A 17,567-nucleotide genomic window follows, 5' to 3' on the forward strand; every position below is an offset into this window, starting at 1 on the left:
AGACAATGTAATAAACAGACAATGCCCTTAATAAAAAAAAAAAAAAAAAAAAAAAACATAGAAAACAAATCAGAAATCCTTTGACTTACTAAGACAGAAAAGCATTTGGAAATTGTCATGTCTTGGAAATATTTGAAAAGTACATTCATAATAGGTATAAATAAATGCTGAAAGTTTGAGATGGGGCTTCCCAATTGTAGAGAAAAATATCTCTAAGACTAAAACAGTCCACAAGCATAGATAATTTCTTCTTGTCCCTATGAATAACCATCACTAAGAAAAAAAAGGAATTTCAGAAAAAAGTAGCTAAAGAAAATATTTAGCTATCTAAAAGAAGGAGAAAATGAGAGACAATAAATGCAAAGTATTTTACTTATTGCAAACCAAAGCTGTGGCAACAACATTGCACAATACTCAATTTTAAGGTTTTGAAATTCTCAGAAATTAATTTTCATTGTGATTCCATATTATTTGTATTTTTACATTAGTTTTACATTATGACAAAAAGTAAATTACTTACAGAAATTAAGACAAATTGTATATAACCTGTCAGAGTACTAACTTTTCATTTACATGTCAGTGTAATCATTTAACTTTCTTCTCCTTTATGAAAACTTTAATCATATTCAATGTTTCGCTAGTATGTAACAGAATTACACTGTCCACTCAAATATATATATTATTAAACATTACAAGTATATAGGAATCCACTGTTAGTGTGCTGTTTGAATTTTCTGCAAAATGTAGGTAATGATAGCTAACTTTGTTACTTCACTGGAACAACAATTTCTCCCTTTTGTAGATGATCTCCAGAAGACTGAGAAATCTATAAATCCAGTGTTTTTAGATCCAATGCTGAATAGCCTGGAGAGCAGTAGTAAAAGTCCTGAGTGCAGGATGAGTTCCTCGATGAGCCATCAAGAGAGACCCTGCCTCTGCACTGAACCCTGCTTCTTTAAGTTGTTTTGCTATTTCCTCTACATCCCAGCCTCCTTCTTCCTGGTTAGCCAGCAAGTGGTCAATAAGGTGAGGATAGAATGCAGTGGATATGCACTTTACCACTAACTTGGCATTGAGGAGCAGGGAAAGTAGTTCAGCATCACAATTGGAATCATCAACCTACAAAGAATGAAAAATCCATAGTAATTAAAAATGAATTACTCGATACATCCATCAACCAGAACATGCCATGACTGCTCTATCTGCACAGTGAGACCTTGAAAGCAAGATGACAAAGTACTTTGAATGGATTAATAACAGTGATACATACTTGCTATATTTCAGAATATGCGAAGATGCATCTTTAGCAGTCTCTATTGCTTTAGTATAAATACTTGACCTGCAAGAAGTTAAGGAATAGGAGTGTTTAATAACGGAGCTAGGATTACATGAAAAGGTTTATCAAGTTTTCACAGGTTCTCAGTCCCCAGTGCTGAATGGACCAAACCACTTACCTCCATATTAAAAAGGACACCCTGAGGAAGGTCACAACTGAATACATTACATTTTGGTCATTTTCATTAATATGCTATATTACATTCCATACTGACAACATTCCCAGACTCAAACAGATTTTCCAGAGTTTCAGCACTCACAACAAGGACTAGGTTTTCAGAATACAATCTATTTTTAAGAAGATTTGGTGTACACAATTGCTATTTCTGTGAGACACGCTAGATGCCTCCGAAAAAAAGGAGGCTATTTGATACATGAGAGCACACATTCTCTTGAAAATCTGGTCTATCGCTTTACAAATAACATTGCAGAACACATTAAATTCTACTTCAGTTCATTTTGGAAGTCTTATATAAGTCTTTTCTAGGTTCCTTGAAATGCAGTGTTTTGATTAGTTTAGGTGTCATATCACTTCAAGAAGTGCAATAAAACAATACATGTAACACAAAAAGGACCAAAGAAATGGCGGACAATAGTCAATATGACTGCATCCTAACAACTTACGAATAAAGCAATTAAATCCCTGTATTTACAAAGCAACTCTTCTGTTTTAAAAAAGTTTGTCTGTCTAGCCCTTGTTTCATTTTCTGTAACGATGTATCGTCTTACATGTCTCATACGTAACAGCAAGTAATAAAAATCCTGTGATTTGGTACCACTTGAAGACCAATTCAGCTACAACTGTTGACTAACCACAGGACACAACACTGACATTTGAATTTAAGCAATTTTGTATCTAATTATCATCACAAAGCACTTAATCCTGATGCTTTTTAGACATGTAACGTTTCCTTGCCTCTGTTTCAGTCCAAGCTAAAACAGCACAGAGCTTTGCTTCCTCTTGTTCATGTGTAACAGACAGCATCCAACGCTTGCCCCCACCTTTACCATGAGCACATTGTAACACGCACTTCTTGCTTATAACCCAGTTCTTGCTTCCATGAAGTTTCCACTACCATTGCTCAGTGAGATGTAACTATCAATTTGCAGTACATTTTGCAGTATTTATTTATTAGAAAGATTAAACATCACTATGATCTACCAGTTCAGAAAACCAAACTTCCTGGTAAGTATCTTTCTTACTCAGACGCATACACTGCATGTTCATGCACACCAGTTAACACAGACCATCTAATGTGGGAAACTACTCTCTCCAGGTTTCCCTATACACGTAGTCAAAGAAACAGGATCCTTAAGGCATAAGCCAGAAAGGATTGTAACTTTCCCTCAAATGATTGGCATTACAAGACTCCCAAATTTTGGCACTTATTTGGAGGAATCGATATTACCTTTGCATACAGAAGAGTAGGTTCATAAGGAACTATCAGGTAGCTCTTTGTATGGAAGTGGATCTGAATCTGAGAATGAGAAATCTGCCCCTGGCTTCAGAAGAAAGACCTTCCTTTGAAGTAATGACAAATTCTTTTAGAAGAAAGGCCTTTATTGTATCTAAATCATTTTAGACTAATGAATATATGTTTCTCTTATGTGAAAGTATGATGACTGAAAGCATACCTGTGATAAGAAACAAAATTATGTGTTGCTCCCTTTTGGAAAAGACACACTCCACACAACATCAATTATAGTTATAAAAGGAAAAAGACAAAACATGAAATATCATAGCATAAGAAATACTATACTTTATCAAGCACAAAGCCTCAGATAAAAGATGCCAGGTGAGGCTATTCTCCCAACAACTGTTTATCACCTTTAATTAATTTAATTGATTAATACATAATTATTCCTTATAGTTTACAATTTTCACTTCCTTTCAAACTTCAGAAGTTTTCCAAAAAAACAGAATGGCTTTATCATGGCTGAAATCTTAAACAATTTCCTCCAAGTCTTCAGCATTTTCACAATTAGTTACATAAACTCCTTATGGTTTACAAAGCTAAACTGCAACGGTGTACAGCAGTTCTAGACCCAGTATTCAGAATGGTTCTAACAATTGTAGGGTTGTGCACGCTTCAGGTTGCCCACTCTTAAGTCTTTCATTATTTAAAAGTTCCTCAAAATTGTTTCATGTTAATTACTGAGATGCTTTCCTTCTGAAGATAATAAAATTCCTGGTATTGGCATCGTGTAGCATACCATACAGTGCAATAAGCCATTATCGAAACAGCTCTCATCTCTTCTGAAATGGGAGGCTGGAGGGGTATTCTGCCCCACTTCTGAGCTCCATATGCTCTATTCTTGACCAACGTGTAGGATGCAACTTTACCCAACCCTTTAGTATTTAATTTTATGGACATAAACCACAAACAATAATTACAGTAATGAGATTAACAGCAGATGGGAGGTCTGATTTAATTTTTTTTTTTTTTAAGCTATTATTCAGTTAATGAAAAGTCCTATAGATTAGTGCAATTTCACATGCCAAAAACCTACAAATTGGAGAGAGACAAGTCTGAAACTAATGTACCTTTTTCAGCATAAAACCATTAATCGTTGAGCTACACTATGGATATAAAGATGTCCACGTGCAATACAGAAGCAGAGCAATGCATCTGTACTCACACATGAACAAGATCATTGTGCCTTTATACACAACAAAAGAGCATATAAAACACTCTTGGTTGTGTCTGGCAGTCCACACTTAAGATTGAATAGTCCAGTAGGTTTAAACTGATTAACACTTACAATTGTCTGACTCCTCAAGGCTGTCTGAAAATCTGGTCTGAAAGGGGAAGCCTTTGCAATGTATTTGTCTCCAGGTGACTGTAAACACAAGAAGGCAACAGCCCAGAAAGCCAGCCATAACCCAGGCTGCATCAAAAGCAGCGTGGCCAGCAGGGTGAGGGAGGTGATTCTCCTCCTCTACTCTGCTCTCGTGAGACCCCACCTGGAGTGTTTGGTTATGGGTCCCCCAGCACAAGAAGGACGTGGACATACTCGAACGAGTCCAGAGGAGAGCCATGAGGATGGTCAGAGGGCTGGAGCCCCTCTCCTATGAAGACAGGCTGAGGGAGTTGGGGTTGTTCAGCTTGGAGGAGAGAAGGCTCTGGGGAGACCTTCCAATATCTAAAGGGGACCTACAAGAAAGATGAGGAGAGACTCTCACAGAATGTAGTGATAGGACAAGGGCAATGGCTATAAACTAAAAAAAATGGAGATTCAAATTAGGTATTAGGAGTAAATTCTTCACTGTAAGGGTGGTGAAGCACTAGCACATGTTGCCCAGAGCAGCTGTGGATGTCCCATCCCTGGAAGTGTTCAAGGCCATATTGGATAGGGCTTTGGGCAACCTGGTCTGATGGGAGATGTCCCTGCCCATGGCAGGAGGCTGGAATTAGGTGGTCTTTAAAGTCCCTTTCAACCCACACCATTCTATAGTTTTGTGGTTCTATAAAATCCGATCCTTTGAACACATTTCCTGGGGCCTGTTCTGCACTGCTTTGGTAAATCTAAGTGGTGCCTGACAGGAGTGGGAGGAATGCAGAGAAGCCAAGGTTTAATGAGGAATTTGTATAAAAATAGGCACCAAAAACTTGACTATATGTTTTTATCACTTTTACAACTCCAGATCATGCCAGTATTTAAATTAAAAAAAAAAAAAGCACTCGTGGAAGTTACTTATCCAAACCTATGTGAAGACTGTCAATTAATGTGTATTTTAAAATCTCAATTAATACAGCTTATATACTGAGCAGCCATACTTTGATAAAACTATAAAAATAAGATTTTTTTAAAAAACAATTTAAATGCACTCTATAACTATAATATTTATTTTAAATTAGAGCAAACACTAATGCAAGCATTGCTCTAAAATATAGACACAACATATATTTAAAAGTAAATATATAATATATTATAGAATCATATAGAATATATATATTATAGAATCATAGAATCATCAAGGTTAGAAAAGAACTCCAAGATCATCTGGTCCAATCACCTCCTACCACTGATATCACCCACTAAGCCATGTCCATAAGCACCATGTCCAACCTTTTCTTAAACACCTCCAGAGATGGTGACTCCACCACCTCCCTGGGCAACCCGTTCCAATGCCTGACTGCTCTTTCTGAGAAGAAATGTCTCCTCATTTCCAACCTGAACTTCTCCTGGCACAATTTGAGGCCGTTCCCTCTACGGAGTTTATAATATGGTGTTTGCCCAAGAACTCAAAAATCTAGGACTCCTCCACCTTAAAAAAGCAGCAGCTTAGAGGGTATAAGCAGATTTCAACATCATTAGAGTATATGGGGGCTGATTAAACGTTCTCTCATAAAACAAGAATTACCAAGCATCAAGCGAAGCTAACAGAACCAGATTCAGAGTAAATAAAAGAAAATAGCTTTTTATTACACTGGTGAATTCTTTGGCAAATGATACTGCACAATGTAAAAGCTCATCCATGTTTAAAGAGGAAACTGGACAAAACTGAAAAAGAAAACAACTAGCAGTTACTTAGTACATAAATATGTAGAGCCAAAAATAACTGGAAGTTGCGAGAGCAACCCAGAACAAGAAGATGTACATTTCCCCTATTCTTACTCTTCACTAGACTTGTGATTATTCTCCCTGTTGGAGCCAGGACACTAGTTCCTATGGATTTTGGATTCTCAAAATTTTACATTTTTACATATAAATTCATAACAATCTTAGAGGTTATTTTTGTTTGCTAACCATTTTGACCATACTTGAAATGTTCAATGGATTCGCACACACTGGCTGCAAGAACGTACACATAGCATGCATACCAAATATTTTGCCTATGGTAAACACGGAGTCTTAAGTTTTTTACTGTCTTTTCTTTTTCAAGCTAACCCTTTTGACATGACTTCTAAACCAGAGAGTAAACTCAGTTAAGACAATTAGTAAAAAGCAACCTTGCCAACCTAGTGTTAAAAAGATTTTTTTTTAATTATTATTTTTTTTTATTTTTTTTTTCTGGACAGCAAGCAAAGGAGGGTCTTATTAATGAATCGCCACTGATCTGCCTGCGTATGCATGCCCTTACCATCCCAAGATCCCAAGTCGTGAGTCTTAAAACACTGGTTCCAGCACGTTATAGCCAACTCCCCATAAACACTATTCCAGTGATGTGGAATGCAGCTGACTGCAGTTTAAGCAAGTCTCACAGGTGCAGGCATCTTCTGCAAAATGAATTCACAGCCACTTTCCATCTTGTGTGAACATGTGAATAAACCATAAACAACAACGATGACAAACAGTATATACGATGGAGAAAAATCACTGCTTCTACCTAGACTTCCATGCTGAGGGTGCTAAATTTTTCATTAGTGTAAAACCTTTTACTTTTGGAAGGCTTAAATTGGAGATGTTTTACTTTTTCGTACCCATTTCTTCTTCAGCAGGATTTGACAGTGCCAACTTAGTGTGATGCCCACACACACTGTGCATATGTACAAGGAAAAGAACTAATGGGGATACTTATGCTAAGGAGAGGAAATCCTGACTTTTTTCCTTGACATGGGTACCTATTTAGATATTGGCTGATATCTACATTAAAGATGTAGGAATTCAAGTGCTACCTCTGATGACTAGCTCACTTTAGATTGACGATCAGTGCAGTTCCCAGCTACAGAGGTGCATATTCATCTAAGAAGCCAGAGCCAACATAGAAAGATGATTGCAACAGATGCACTCATCATTTCTGCCACTGCAGTGCTACAGCAATCTGCTTCAAACAGGGTTTGTACATTTTATCAAATGTCTCTTTAATGCAAAATTTATAAAAGAGTCTGCATCTGCTGATGAAAAATCACATCCCAGCAGGGCTCCCCTCAACAAGCACAGAAGTGAGGACCACGTGCGCTCCTTTCTCCACAAGTCTTAATTTCTTTCTGCATATCCTCAGCAGGAGCGGGAGGAGCCTCATCCCAGACTCTTAGGGAGGACACATTCAAGCTGTTTCTGAAACACCCTTGGCAAATGATCTGAAAAAGAAGCAGTTGTACAACCTGTATTTACCCCCTACGCTGACTGCAGTATTTCTGAATCAGAATGTCAGTTTGTGTCTTACGCTGAACTTGGTGTTGTCAGTGTATAATTAGGAAGGTTTAAGCGTGCCTGCCTGGGGCTTTGCCATCAGCACAAATGATGTTACCAACTGCAAATGGGCTCAGGCTTGAAGCCCTCAGCTCCACCAAGACAGCAGCTCCCCTGGGCAAGCAAAGGCAGGGAGTCTGCATGTTTTCAACAACCTTTTGTGCTAAACAAGTAGGTGAAAATCAGCTTTATCAGAGGTGACAGCTGTTTTGAGTACTAGGAATAGCAACTTGAGGCATCTAAAGAAGCTTTACTGGTAAATCACTGAGGATTCTGAAAATTTGAGTGAAAAAAATCATGTGGCTCCACTCTCCAGGACCAACACTACATCTCATATAAGTATCCAGTATTTCTACTGGTTGCTATTACAGCCTACATGGATATTGTCCCTATATTTGATAGTACATAGCATATTTGAAATAAATCTCTCTGTAGTGATGACTTCAGATAAGCAAGAGGAGGTCAGAAGGTTCCCTTTGCCTGCTTCAGTAAAGGACAAGTCAGAGTCTGGACAATTCCCTGTTAGCATTTTTTATGTCTAGAGAGTCTGGTAGTAGCAACAGGAAATGTGTCATCCATAACTTATGCATTACCAAACCCATGCACTATGAAATATGGATACTAATGGAAAAATAAGAGCTGTTGATAACAGCTAAAAAGAACTGAACCGGCCATTTGCTTGAGTATTAGCTCTGCATTACTAGTGGAGGTAAAAATGCTTTTGATTTTGTTCCTGGATGGAGTCTGTATGGCTACAAGACAAACAAGTAAGGGTGCAAGAAAATGAAGAGATCTAAAAACAACTAGACAAGTAAGGAGAGAGAGATTACTGTTAGGTTATAAATGCATAATTTTACAAGGTTTCTTCTAAAAGGTAAGCCACACGAAGTGAGCAGCCAAACAAGCAATGAAACTGTGGAGAAATAACTGGAAATTAATTTCACACATTCTTCATGATTTTTCATATTACATTTTTCAATAAATCATTTTGTAAAGGTAGTCTTAGCACTTCAACATTGAAAATACAGGATATAAACTGAAATATTATTTTAGATTAACTAAAAACATTTTCTAGTCCTACTTTCTGTAAAAGTAGTATTTATTGACTGTCAACTTCCATTTTACCTACCAACAGGTAGCAGAACACTTAGTTTCTCTGTCAGAAGTAAAAATATCAATCTTGATCTATGAAAGATAATCAAGTGAACCACCAACTAAATCCCACTGGCAATAATAAGCTTAAGTAAACTTTTTTACATTTTTTTAATTCCTCACACACCACAGAGAAAAAAAAGATATTTCTGTAATCCAAAAGAGGTAAATTGTTGCAGTTTATAAGAAGATGCACAATAAAAAGAGATGTCTGCAATTTCAAAAAAGCTTACACAAAATCCTGGTCGTTTTATTACAGGCAAAAGCTATACAATTCTTAGTATCAGCACTTCAGCATCATCCTTTTAACTGTAAACATCCATAAAGCTGTCAGCAACATACAACAAATGGCTAACTAATACATCGTATCAGCAAGCAAGTGCTGTATTTTTCCTCACAGCCATATCAGAGAGTTGTTTTAATGCTATGTTGGGGAATCAATAGCTATGATTTCCCTTTGCCAGATGTTATTTGTCCTTTTCCTGTTTAATGTAACCAGAAATGGGCTTCCTATGAAAAATTAATTAAAAATTCTACAAGAAGCATTAACAGTTCTATTACTATTGCTAAAAAGCAAAAAGTATGCATATAAAATTATACTGAATAAACATTGACATGGCTAAGCAGTATACGTACTTTTAGTTGGTAAAATACCAACTAGTTTAATCACAAGAGATGCATATAAATCAAGGAATAAGAGAGAGTTTCTAAACCATCCAAGAAACCACCCTGCTCTCAAATTTAGCATGGCACTCTTCTGTGCTAGTTGCTTTTCTAACACTAGTGGTCAATCTCACATTCAAGGTACTGGCTAAACACTATGCGTGATGGAAAGAAATCAAGTTGCATTTTCATTGACTTAAGATGAAATACTAGACTAAAGCTAAATGCACTGAAAATTCTAGGTTATGGAGCACTGGTGTAGAAGTATATGCTCAAATTAATACTGATTTTGGAAGAAAAAAATAGGAACAGTTTTTCAAACTGCCTCTCACATAAAAAGGCCAAAAAGAACGTTATTTTAGGAATGCATAGGTGTAGTAAGTGTTTTATATTAGTAAGAAGTTAACATGGTTCCTGGCCCTAAAAGTTCAATATAATATAATCAACCTAGACTGTAGGAAATGAAAAGCCGCAGCACACTGGAAAGAAAAGGCCAGTTAAGATAGCAATACAATTAGCAGCCATTCAGAAAGTGCACAGCATTGGGCTTTAAAAGTAGTTAAATAAAATGTACTCGGACATAAATTCCTGCTGGGAAGCTTGAGAGCTAATCACTAACTCAGCAGCTTTCATCCGTTAACAAAAAAGTCAATTTTAAAAGGTTAACAGAACATATAGATGAGAAAGTGCATGTATATAAAAGATCTCCAGCTCCTTTTCTGTTAAGATCATCTTGTTTAAAAACAGTTACAAAAATTGCTTTGCAGACCAAAATCTACAACTGTAGGTGTGAAAACAAAACTACTGATATACTAACGATAATCCATGTTTTGGTGGTTAATATTTATAAAGGTATCTTTTGTGGAAAAATCAGAAATGTTGTGTTTCATTTGTATAAAGAACTGGGAATGGGACCAGCCTCATAAAAAACTGAGGTTCTTTCCTTAGAACGACAGCCTCAACTAGGAAATACTTCCAATTCATACTAGATGTTAATTATGATATTCAGATTTTGATACAAGCACACGTGTAATACATGTAACACGCCCTGCTACCTTCCCTGCAAACACTTTAGATGTCCATTTATGTTCCATGAAGCTAGTGATCCATCTGTTTCAATAACAGTACTTTTGAAGGTAAATTAGCAACATCTGAGATGAAGCCAATACTTCCAGATTCTTCTCTGACAGGGTCTGGAGGCCCCCTGAAGGGGAAGCAGATAAAACCAAGTGAGGATGAGAGGCTTACAGTAGAATCCTGGGAAAAGCAGGATTGCTTTTCTTTTCATATCTTTCCTAGGAGACAGGGGATGGTGTCAAACTACGGGGTTGGACTGCACTGTTTGTTGTAACCAGAGAATCTGAAAATCTTGTTGCAACACATAACTGGAAGGAAGAGCCTGCTGGAGAAGGCTCCTTCAGAAATGGATGAAAGTCTGCATACTTTTAATCTCAGAAAAAAGTTACATTTTCAATCTGTATTCCAATATATTGCATTTTTAAAGTTTTTGCATTTTGAGGATGTTTATTTTAAAAACACGTACAAGTTTTCATTTCTGTTTCTGTAAAGGCACTTTTATTTTGAAGTAGCATACTGGAAATTTAACCTCAATTATTATTTTGTATTGCAATATGCAACTAGGAGCTCCCTAAGAGACAGTACAGAATTCAAAAATATTAGAGATGTGGTTTTCCTAAATCACAGAATCACAGAATTGAAGGGTTGGAAGGAACCTCGAAAGATCATCAGGTCCAACCCCCAAATAAATAAATATTATATGGGAACCATATAATATTGTAAAGTTTTCCAGCAAGAAAGAAAAGCCATTCCTTCACTTTTGCAGTACGTAGACAACTATACTGTCATACAACCATGGCTAACAAAATCCAAGCAAGTCTTTCAGCTTGTAAATGCACAAAAGTGCATTTAAAAGTTTTAGGTTTTAAACCCATCTCAGTTTTCAGGAGGCCAAAAACAAAAACAAAACAAACACACATAAAACATGCAAACAAACAAGCAAGTGATTTTTCTTTCTAGGAGACTAGCTTTTGTCATTTTAGGCCTTACTTTTTAACTGACAAGTAAGTACATGGGGGAAAAAAAAAAAACATTTGTGTAACTTTCAACAACTGAAAATATGTAGTAATGTATAGCAGTTCTTGTCCAAAGAAGAGGTAGCATTGAGCTTTTTTTCCTCCAGAAACTCTGTTGCAGTATCAAGTAATAACATGTTTAGAATCACCTAAAATCCCCAAACATGCATACAATTTAATCCCTTCTACGAAACAAAAAGTTGTTAGCAGCTTACAATGTGTATATGAACAATGCCAAGTTTGTCAGAAACACGCTAACTTATTTGTACTTTTATCACTTACAAAAAAATAATAAAGTGCAAGAATAGACACACTGAGATAACAATCTATTTCATATAACACATCGTTTCTTTTCCATCACATTGACTTACAATAGCACACTAGGTAATTTAAAGAAAATGCTGTCAGTTTTAATCACCTCAAGTATATAGAAAAGATCTTACAAGCCCTGTGTTACTGCTCAGTGTACACAATAGCTGTGGAAAATCTTAATAATGATAAGGGTCTCGATAGTCTCTGCTTACTAATATGAAGATAAAAGAGCTAATTTATTACCTTAAACTCTGAAAGCTGATTAATTCAACTGCTCATACCTTTGCAACAGTTGTTATCTGCTCCAGTGCCACAGCATGAAGATCTTGATCTTTACTTTCCACCAGCAGTTTCAGGGATGGCAGCAAGAGGGACTGGTTAAGCAGCAACAAACATAATTCTTTTATACACTGAAAATAAAAGTAAACTCATTCAGCAAGATCTCTGGAGATATTAACATCACAACTCAAGCTAAAATTTATGAAAATTCTGTGTCAAATGAAAAATGAAAACCTAACTTTTAAAACAAATGAAGTTCCTGATGGAAATAAATCATTGGAAACGTGAACAGCTAAATTTTTAAAAATGTGGAATACAGGGTTATAAGTTGAGTCTTAGTTACATTAAGATGAGGCACTGAATCACCATTACAACCCAGAATTTCACTGAAAGAGAAACAAAGCCATCACAGCCCTCTCTGGGACTCATATTTGTGCTTAGTGAAATACTGCAAAGCACAGAAAGAAGTTTAACAGACACCTGTGATACTTCTGTAACTCAATTAAATGTGGAACAAAACAAAGAGGAAATAACAGTACATACTGAAGTGCAACACCATAAAGCTCTGTTTCAAAAACATTTCAAACTTTATACAAACTTTTACACGTGATGAAAGCATAGTAATTTACCTTTCCCTCTTTCATATAACTTCTCATTTTTATAATAGAGCACAAATTTAGCATCATGAAGTTGATGCAGTAAAAAAGGACTTTAAAAAAAAAAAAAAAAAACTATGTTTCCAAATCCTTAACTTGAACTTCAGTTTAAAAACAAACCAAAAACTCAAACAAACAAAACAAAAACCCTACAAGTAACCTGTGGTTTTGTTTTTCCTTAACATGGCAATGATTTATTTATACATCAAAAAGTATTTAGACTAACAAACTGTTATACATCAGATGATGACTTCCCTATCTTTTTTTTCCAAGGATTTCGTTCTAACAGCTGCTTTCCACTGAGATCCAGCCGACATGTACTGTGTTTGGGACAACTCACACCGAGTGCTTTGGGTATTACGTAGCACTGTCACCTTGCAAATGGCACCTACATCTTCCAGGGGCTCTTTGTTTCACCGCAACGCTTAGAAAAACATCAATTACCAAAAGATCTCATCAGCTAAATATTACATTGAGGGAATGCAAACCATTTTTAGAAATCTTTTGAAGTTTAACACTGGAACAGGCTGCCTAGAGAGGTTGTGGAGTCTCCTTCTCTGGAGATATTCAAGGCCCATCTGGATGCCTACCTGGGCAGCCTGCTCTGAGGAACCTGCTTTGCAGGGGGGTTGGACCCAATGATCTTTCGAGGTCCCTTCCAACCCCTACAGTTCTGTGATTCTGTGAGTTCTGTGATTAATGTTAAGTATAATTGGTAATGTACAATTTGGTACAAAATGTTAAGTACAATTTGATGACTGAAATACAACCACACTTTTAGCAGCATGGTTTTAATTTCCAGGCTTTTAGAGTCACAGCTACTATTCAAAGACAAAGATGTTAAAGGTTTCTACAGTCATGTAATGCCCAATCACCTGATCTCACCTGGTATAGGAAGCTACCTAGCTGCACTTTGCTCAGCCTCTTCTAAATGTATACCTTCAAGAAATAGCAGTGAGCAGGATAAATTACACGGCACTGAGCTCCGTGTCACTCATGTAATATTTGTTCTCTTACCCAGACTTGTTCCTTTAAACCTATATTCTGCTGCTACTGATGATTAATGTTTTCAGTAAGGGATCAAGGAATAAGAATATAGGAACAAGGAATAAGAAGATTAAATAAATACACTAAAACTTTGTCTGATCAGTCATATACTCTTAAACTTCTGATAATTTCATATTGTACTGTATTTCTTTTAAGCAGTATGCTTGACATACCAGCAAACCTACTGAATGCAAAGTTAGAGATTCACTCACTCTACAAGTCTCCTTTTCTTGAAAAGGTGTATCCATGGCAATAAATGCAGCTTATGTTCAGAAAAATAATTTCTGAGTCATAAGATACAGAACCTGAACAAAACAGCAATTTTACCATACTTGGTAACGTTTTCTGCCTGAAAGCCTCAAAATTAAATGGAGGAGCAGTGCCATAAGAAATAACCCATAACTATAAAAAGGCTCTAAAAGAACCTGAAATCATATTTTTTGGTTGTGTGAGGAAGGAAAGGAAACTAGGTACAATACAAGTTTAAAGCAACAGGTCGGGGAGACCAATGGTGCAGATGTTGAATTCATTTGCTATCTCATTGCACTTCTTTAAAATAAAGAAAATTCTATTACTCAGCAAGCAAATGCAATAATACAGATATTAACTTTCTTATTTTCAAAGCAATAACATTTAACTCAGATGACATGCCACTGTTTTGTTTGCTTCTTAGATGCTTCAAGATTATGCCCTAGTACTGGTTATACATTCTAATGGGATATTTTCTAAAGCAATCTGCTTTGTTTGTAATAGAGGCGTAAAGGCCTCAACAGAAAAAAATGCTTAGCTATTCAGTTAACTTTGGTTTACCTTACCCTAGCAGATTTTTAAGCCAAAGGTCGTTAGATTTCAGGTAGTTACCAGTCATACAACTTGACTAACTTTGTGCCTCATTACGAGTCTAGGAGACAGCAGATATCCAGTCTTACCTACAAAAAATGTTCAACTATAGATAATCCATCATTTCTCTCTAAGGAGAAGTATATTCCAACAATTGTTATGCTCCTTTTTACGCATTTCTTTGTAAATCAAAAGAGCATTTTATTAGCTTCTGTCCCCTCTAAAACTACAAATAGTTGACAATTACAACGGGTGAAACTTCAGCATTGAAAATTCAGTCTGGGACTGAAGAATTCATCCCAAAGGACCTACAGATATAATAAATCAAGTTAAGAGATATCACTCTTGAGAAAAAGACTAGTTTCAGAAAACTGAAAAAGAAATGCAGCCTGTCCTTTAGACATGGAATAAAGATGTACAAGAGGAAAAGAAGGAACCGTAGACCTCTTAGACATCAAGTCTGTGAAAACCATCAAAACATACAATGAAAAAAAAAAAAAAAAAAAAAAAAAGGAAAATCTTCCTACAGGTCCTAGCAACAGGTATCATAGTTAGGAATAAAGCAATCACTATGGTATACTTTGAACTCAGCAAGACTTCAAAAACGTCACATGAAACACTGTCAGAGAAACTGAGGATATAAGGTGCAGGACTGTGTGGTCCAACTTGCAAACCCTTGCAGTGGCCTTCATCCCTTTTTCCAACTGAAGTGACAGGAAAATGTGCCAAACACAGAAAACTGTCCAAATAGTAAAATCATCTCCTCCTATGTCTCACAAATTACTGCACTGCTGCTTTGGGCAGGAACTGGAAATCCAACCTATGCAGCAAGCCAACATTCTGAGCACTTTTGAAAAGCAACGCAAGCAACTTTTCTCTCTGCAATAGTACTGGAAAGCAGTCTAGTATCTGTATGCCTGCCATGAGAGGCTGTGCTTTGAGGTGACATGATGTTGCCTGTGAAGAGGGACAAGGAAAGTCCTAAAACAAAATCCAGATTACCATGATGTAGCTGAAACTTTTGTAAAAAAACATTTGCTTCCTAACTAGTTATGCAGCTATTGATGGTTCACTGTAATGGCAGTGAGGCATATCAAATGAATTTCATAGGAGTCTGCTTTGGGTCCACTATTATTCAGTGTTTTCATGGATGGCTCAAATGGCTGGATAATGAGTACAAACAGTATTGTGTCAAAAGACTCAAAGGGTAGCATTTAAATTCAAAATTACCTGAACAAAATGATCAGAGACAACTATGAATGAAGAAAAACATACCAAGTAAATTCATATATAAAAAGCATGAATAACTAGCTACAGAAATAGAACAAAAGGAAATCAACTGACTGCCGTATTACTCTACATGATAAGCATCTTATGGAGACCAAGACCCCAGAGATTACAAATAAGAGACTAGATGCATTCTCCTATTTAAGTGTTTATGTTAACTGACACTTGACCTATAGGTTGATAGAAAAACATGAGATATTCAGAGGAGTTGCACTTTAACACATACTAGGGGGACGAAGAATTTGCCCCTTTCTAAAGAGATTTATTTATCAGGCAGTGCAGGAGATGTCAGATAGTCCAAACAGATGTGCATTCCAAGCAAGTAAAACAATGCTTACTTCAACAAAGAGGAATAAAAAACTCTATCCACTGAATAATGCAAATAAAACCAACCAAACAAAAATCCCACATATATAGATACAAAGATTAAAGCTATGCAACTCCCCAGAAGACATTAAAAAAGATCTTGGCTGTAAATAAACTAGAAAGACCAGCAGGAGGAAGGATAGAGAAAAAGAGAATGCTTTCTGATAAGATCTGCATCTAAAGAAAGTTTTTCTAGACCATCACGACTTGAAGTTAAATGTTAATTTCCATCAAAACTTTTGCATTTCAGAATGGCAAATGTTATCCACAGTGATAAAATGTTTTTAGAATTCCATCATTATAGGTCTCTCCTTTCAATCTAAATAGGTTATTTGTCAGCAATCAGGTTTTCATCTTATTTAGCCATGCAAGCTCATCTCTCTAATTTGTACACTTAAGTGTATGGTGCTTAAGCACTGTAGCTGTCTGTATAACTAAGTTACTTAAATTTACCCATGTCATTTCCCTTCTTCCCAAGAAGAGACTTAAAACAGTACAGCCTGTATTTGTAGGTAACAGTATCATCAAACATCATGGTGCAACTTCTGTTGCTGTACAACATGCTAGCCAAAAAACGTTATGTTAAATTGGTAAAGCCAGTCTGGTCCTCAAACATGAAGTAACTTTTACTAGTAATAAACCTTTATACTGCATCTGTATATTCACACCCATAAGTAGGGTTCTTCCAACACTCTATACCTTTAAAAAACAAGGCACCTCCAACTAAAGCTGCCAAACAACATCAAAACAGTCAGTAAATAATGGCCTTGTTATGGAATTCAAGAAAAAGTTCACTTAATTAAGAAAGGTGAGAAAATCACAATCCATTCTTGAGCGGAACTCTCGGTAAACTGACTGCTATAAAATGATGACCTTCAGTGGGATTTGTCTTCCTTGTTCACTAATGTCAGTTAGCCTACTTCGGCAAGGTTTCACTACTCCTATGCACATATAAGATCATGCTATGATGCAGCACTCAATATCCTGTAAAGAAAAGCTATATACACTTAACACCAGTCCCAAAGTTATAGAAACCTGTCTTCAACCAGAAGTTTCGATGAAGTGAGTGACTTAATTGTATGCACCCTTTCAGATTACTGACACTATGGAGTCGTGTTTTACACAGATTTTGAACTGAAATCAGTCTAACTTGAAAAAAAAGTACAGTCCACCACCACCCATCTATTTTAAACAGAATGTATCTTTTCTGTTCTGCTTCTGGTCTTAACATCAACTGTTTTCTATAGCAAAGATTGTGACTGTATGAAGAAGATTATAAGCAATTAATGAGCCTAGTAAAATATGCATAGGACTACTCTAAAGTTATTTGATGTTTATGAAGCATTTCTCAAGCCTGTCTTGATTAGTATACAATATTTATGTACAAAATGCTTCAATA

At 36.2% G+C, this 17,567-nt stretch overlaps 1 protein-coding gene across 2 annotated transcripts in view; it reads right to left on the minus strand.

Moving 5' to 3' along the window:
• Positions 1-349: 349 nt before the first annotated feature.
• The window catches only part of NBAS (NBAS subunit of NRZ tethering complex), a 178,875-nt gene continuing 161,657 nt past the window's right edge, over positions 350-17,567 (minus strand). For both annotated transcript variants that reach the window (XM_035320545.1, XM_035320544.1), the window contains 2 exons: positions 11,975-12,103; positions 350-1,119 (listed from right to left, as the gene is read on the minus strand). In XM_035320545.1, the coding sequence (XP_035176436.1) occupies positions 844-1,119; positions 11,975-12,103 (405 nt within the window). In that variant the 3' untranslated portion in view covers positions 350-843. The remainder of the gene's footprint in view (positions 1,120-11,974; positions 12,104-17,567) is intronic.

Source organism: Oxyura jamaicensis, chromosome 3 (assembly GCF_011077185.1).
Source record: "Oxyura jamaicensis isolate SHBP4307 breed ruddy duck chromosome 3, BPBGC_Ojam_1.0, whole genome shotgun sequence".
Lineage (NCBI taxonomy): Eukaryota > Metazoa > Chordata > Aves > Anseriformes > Anatidae > Oxyura > Oxyura jamaicensis.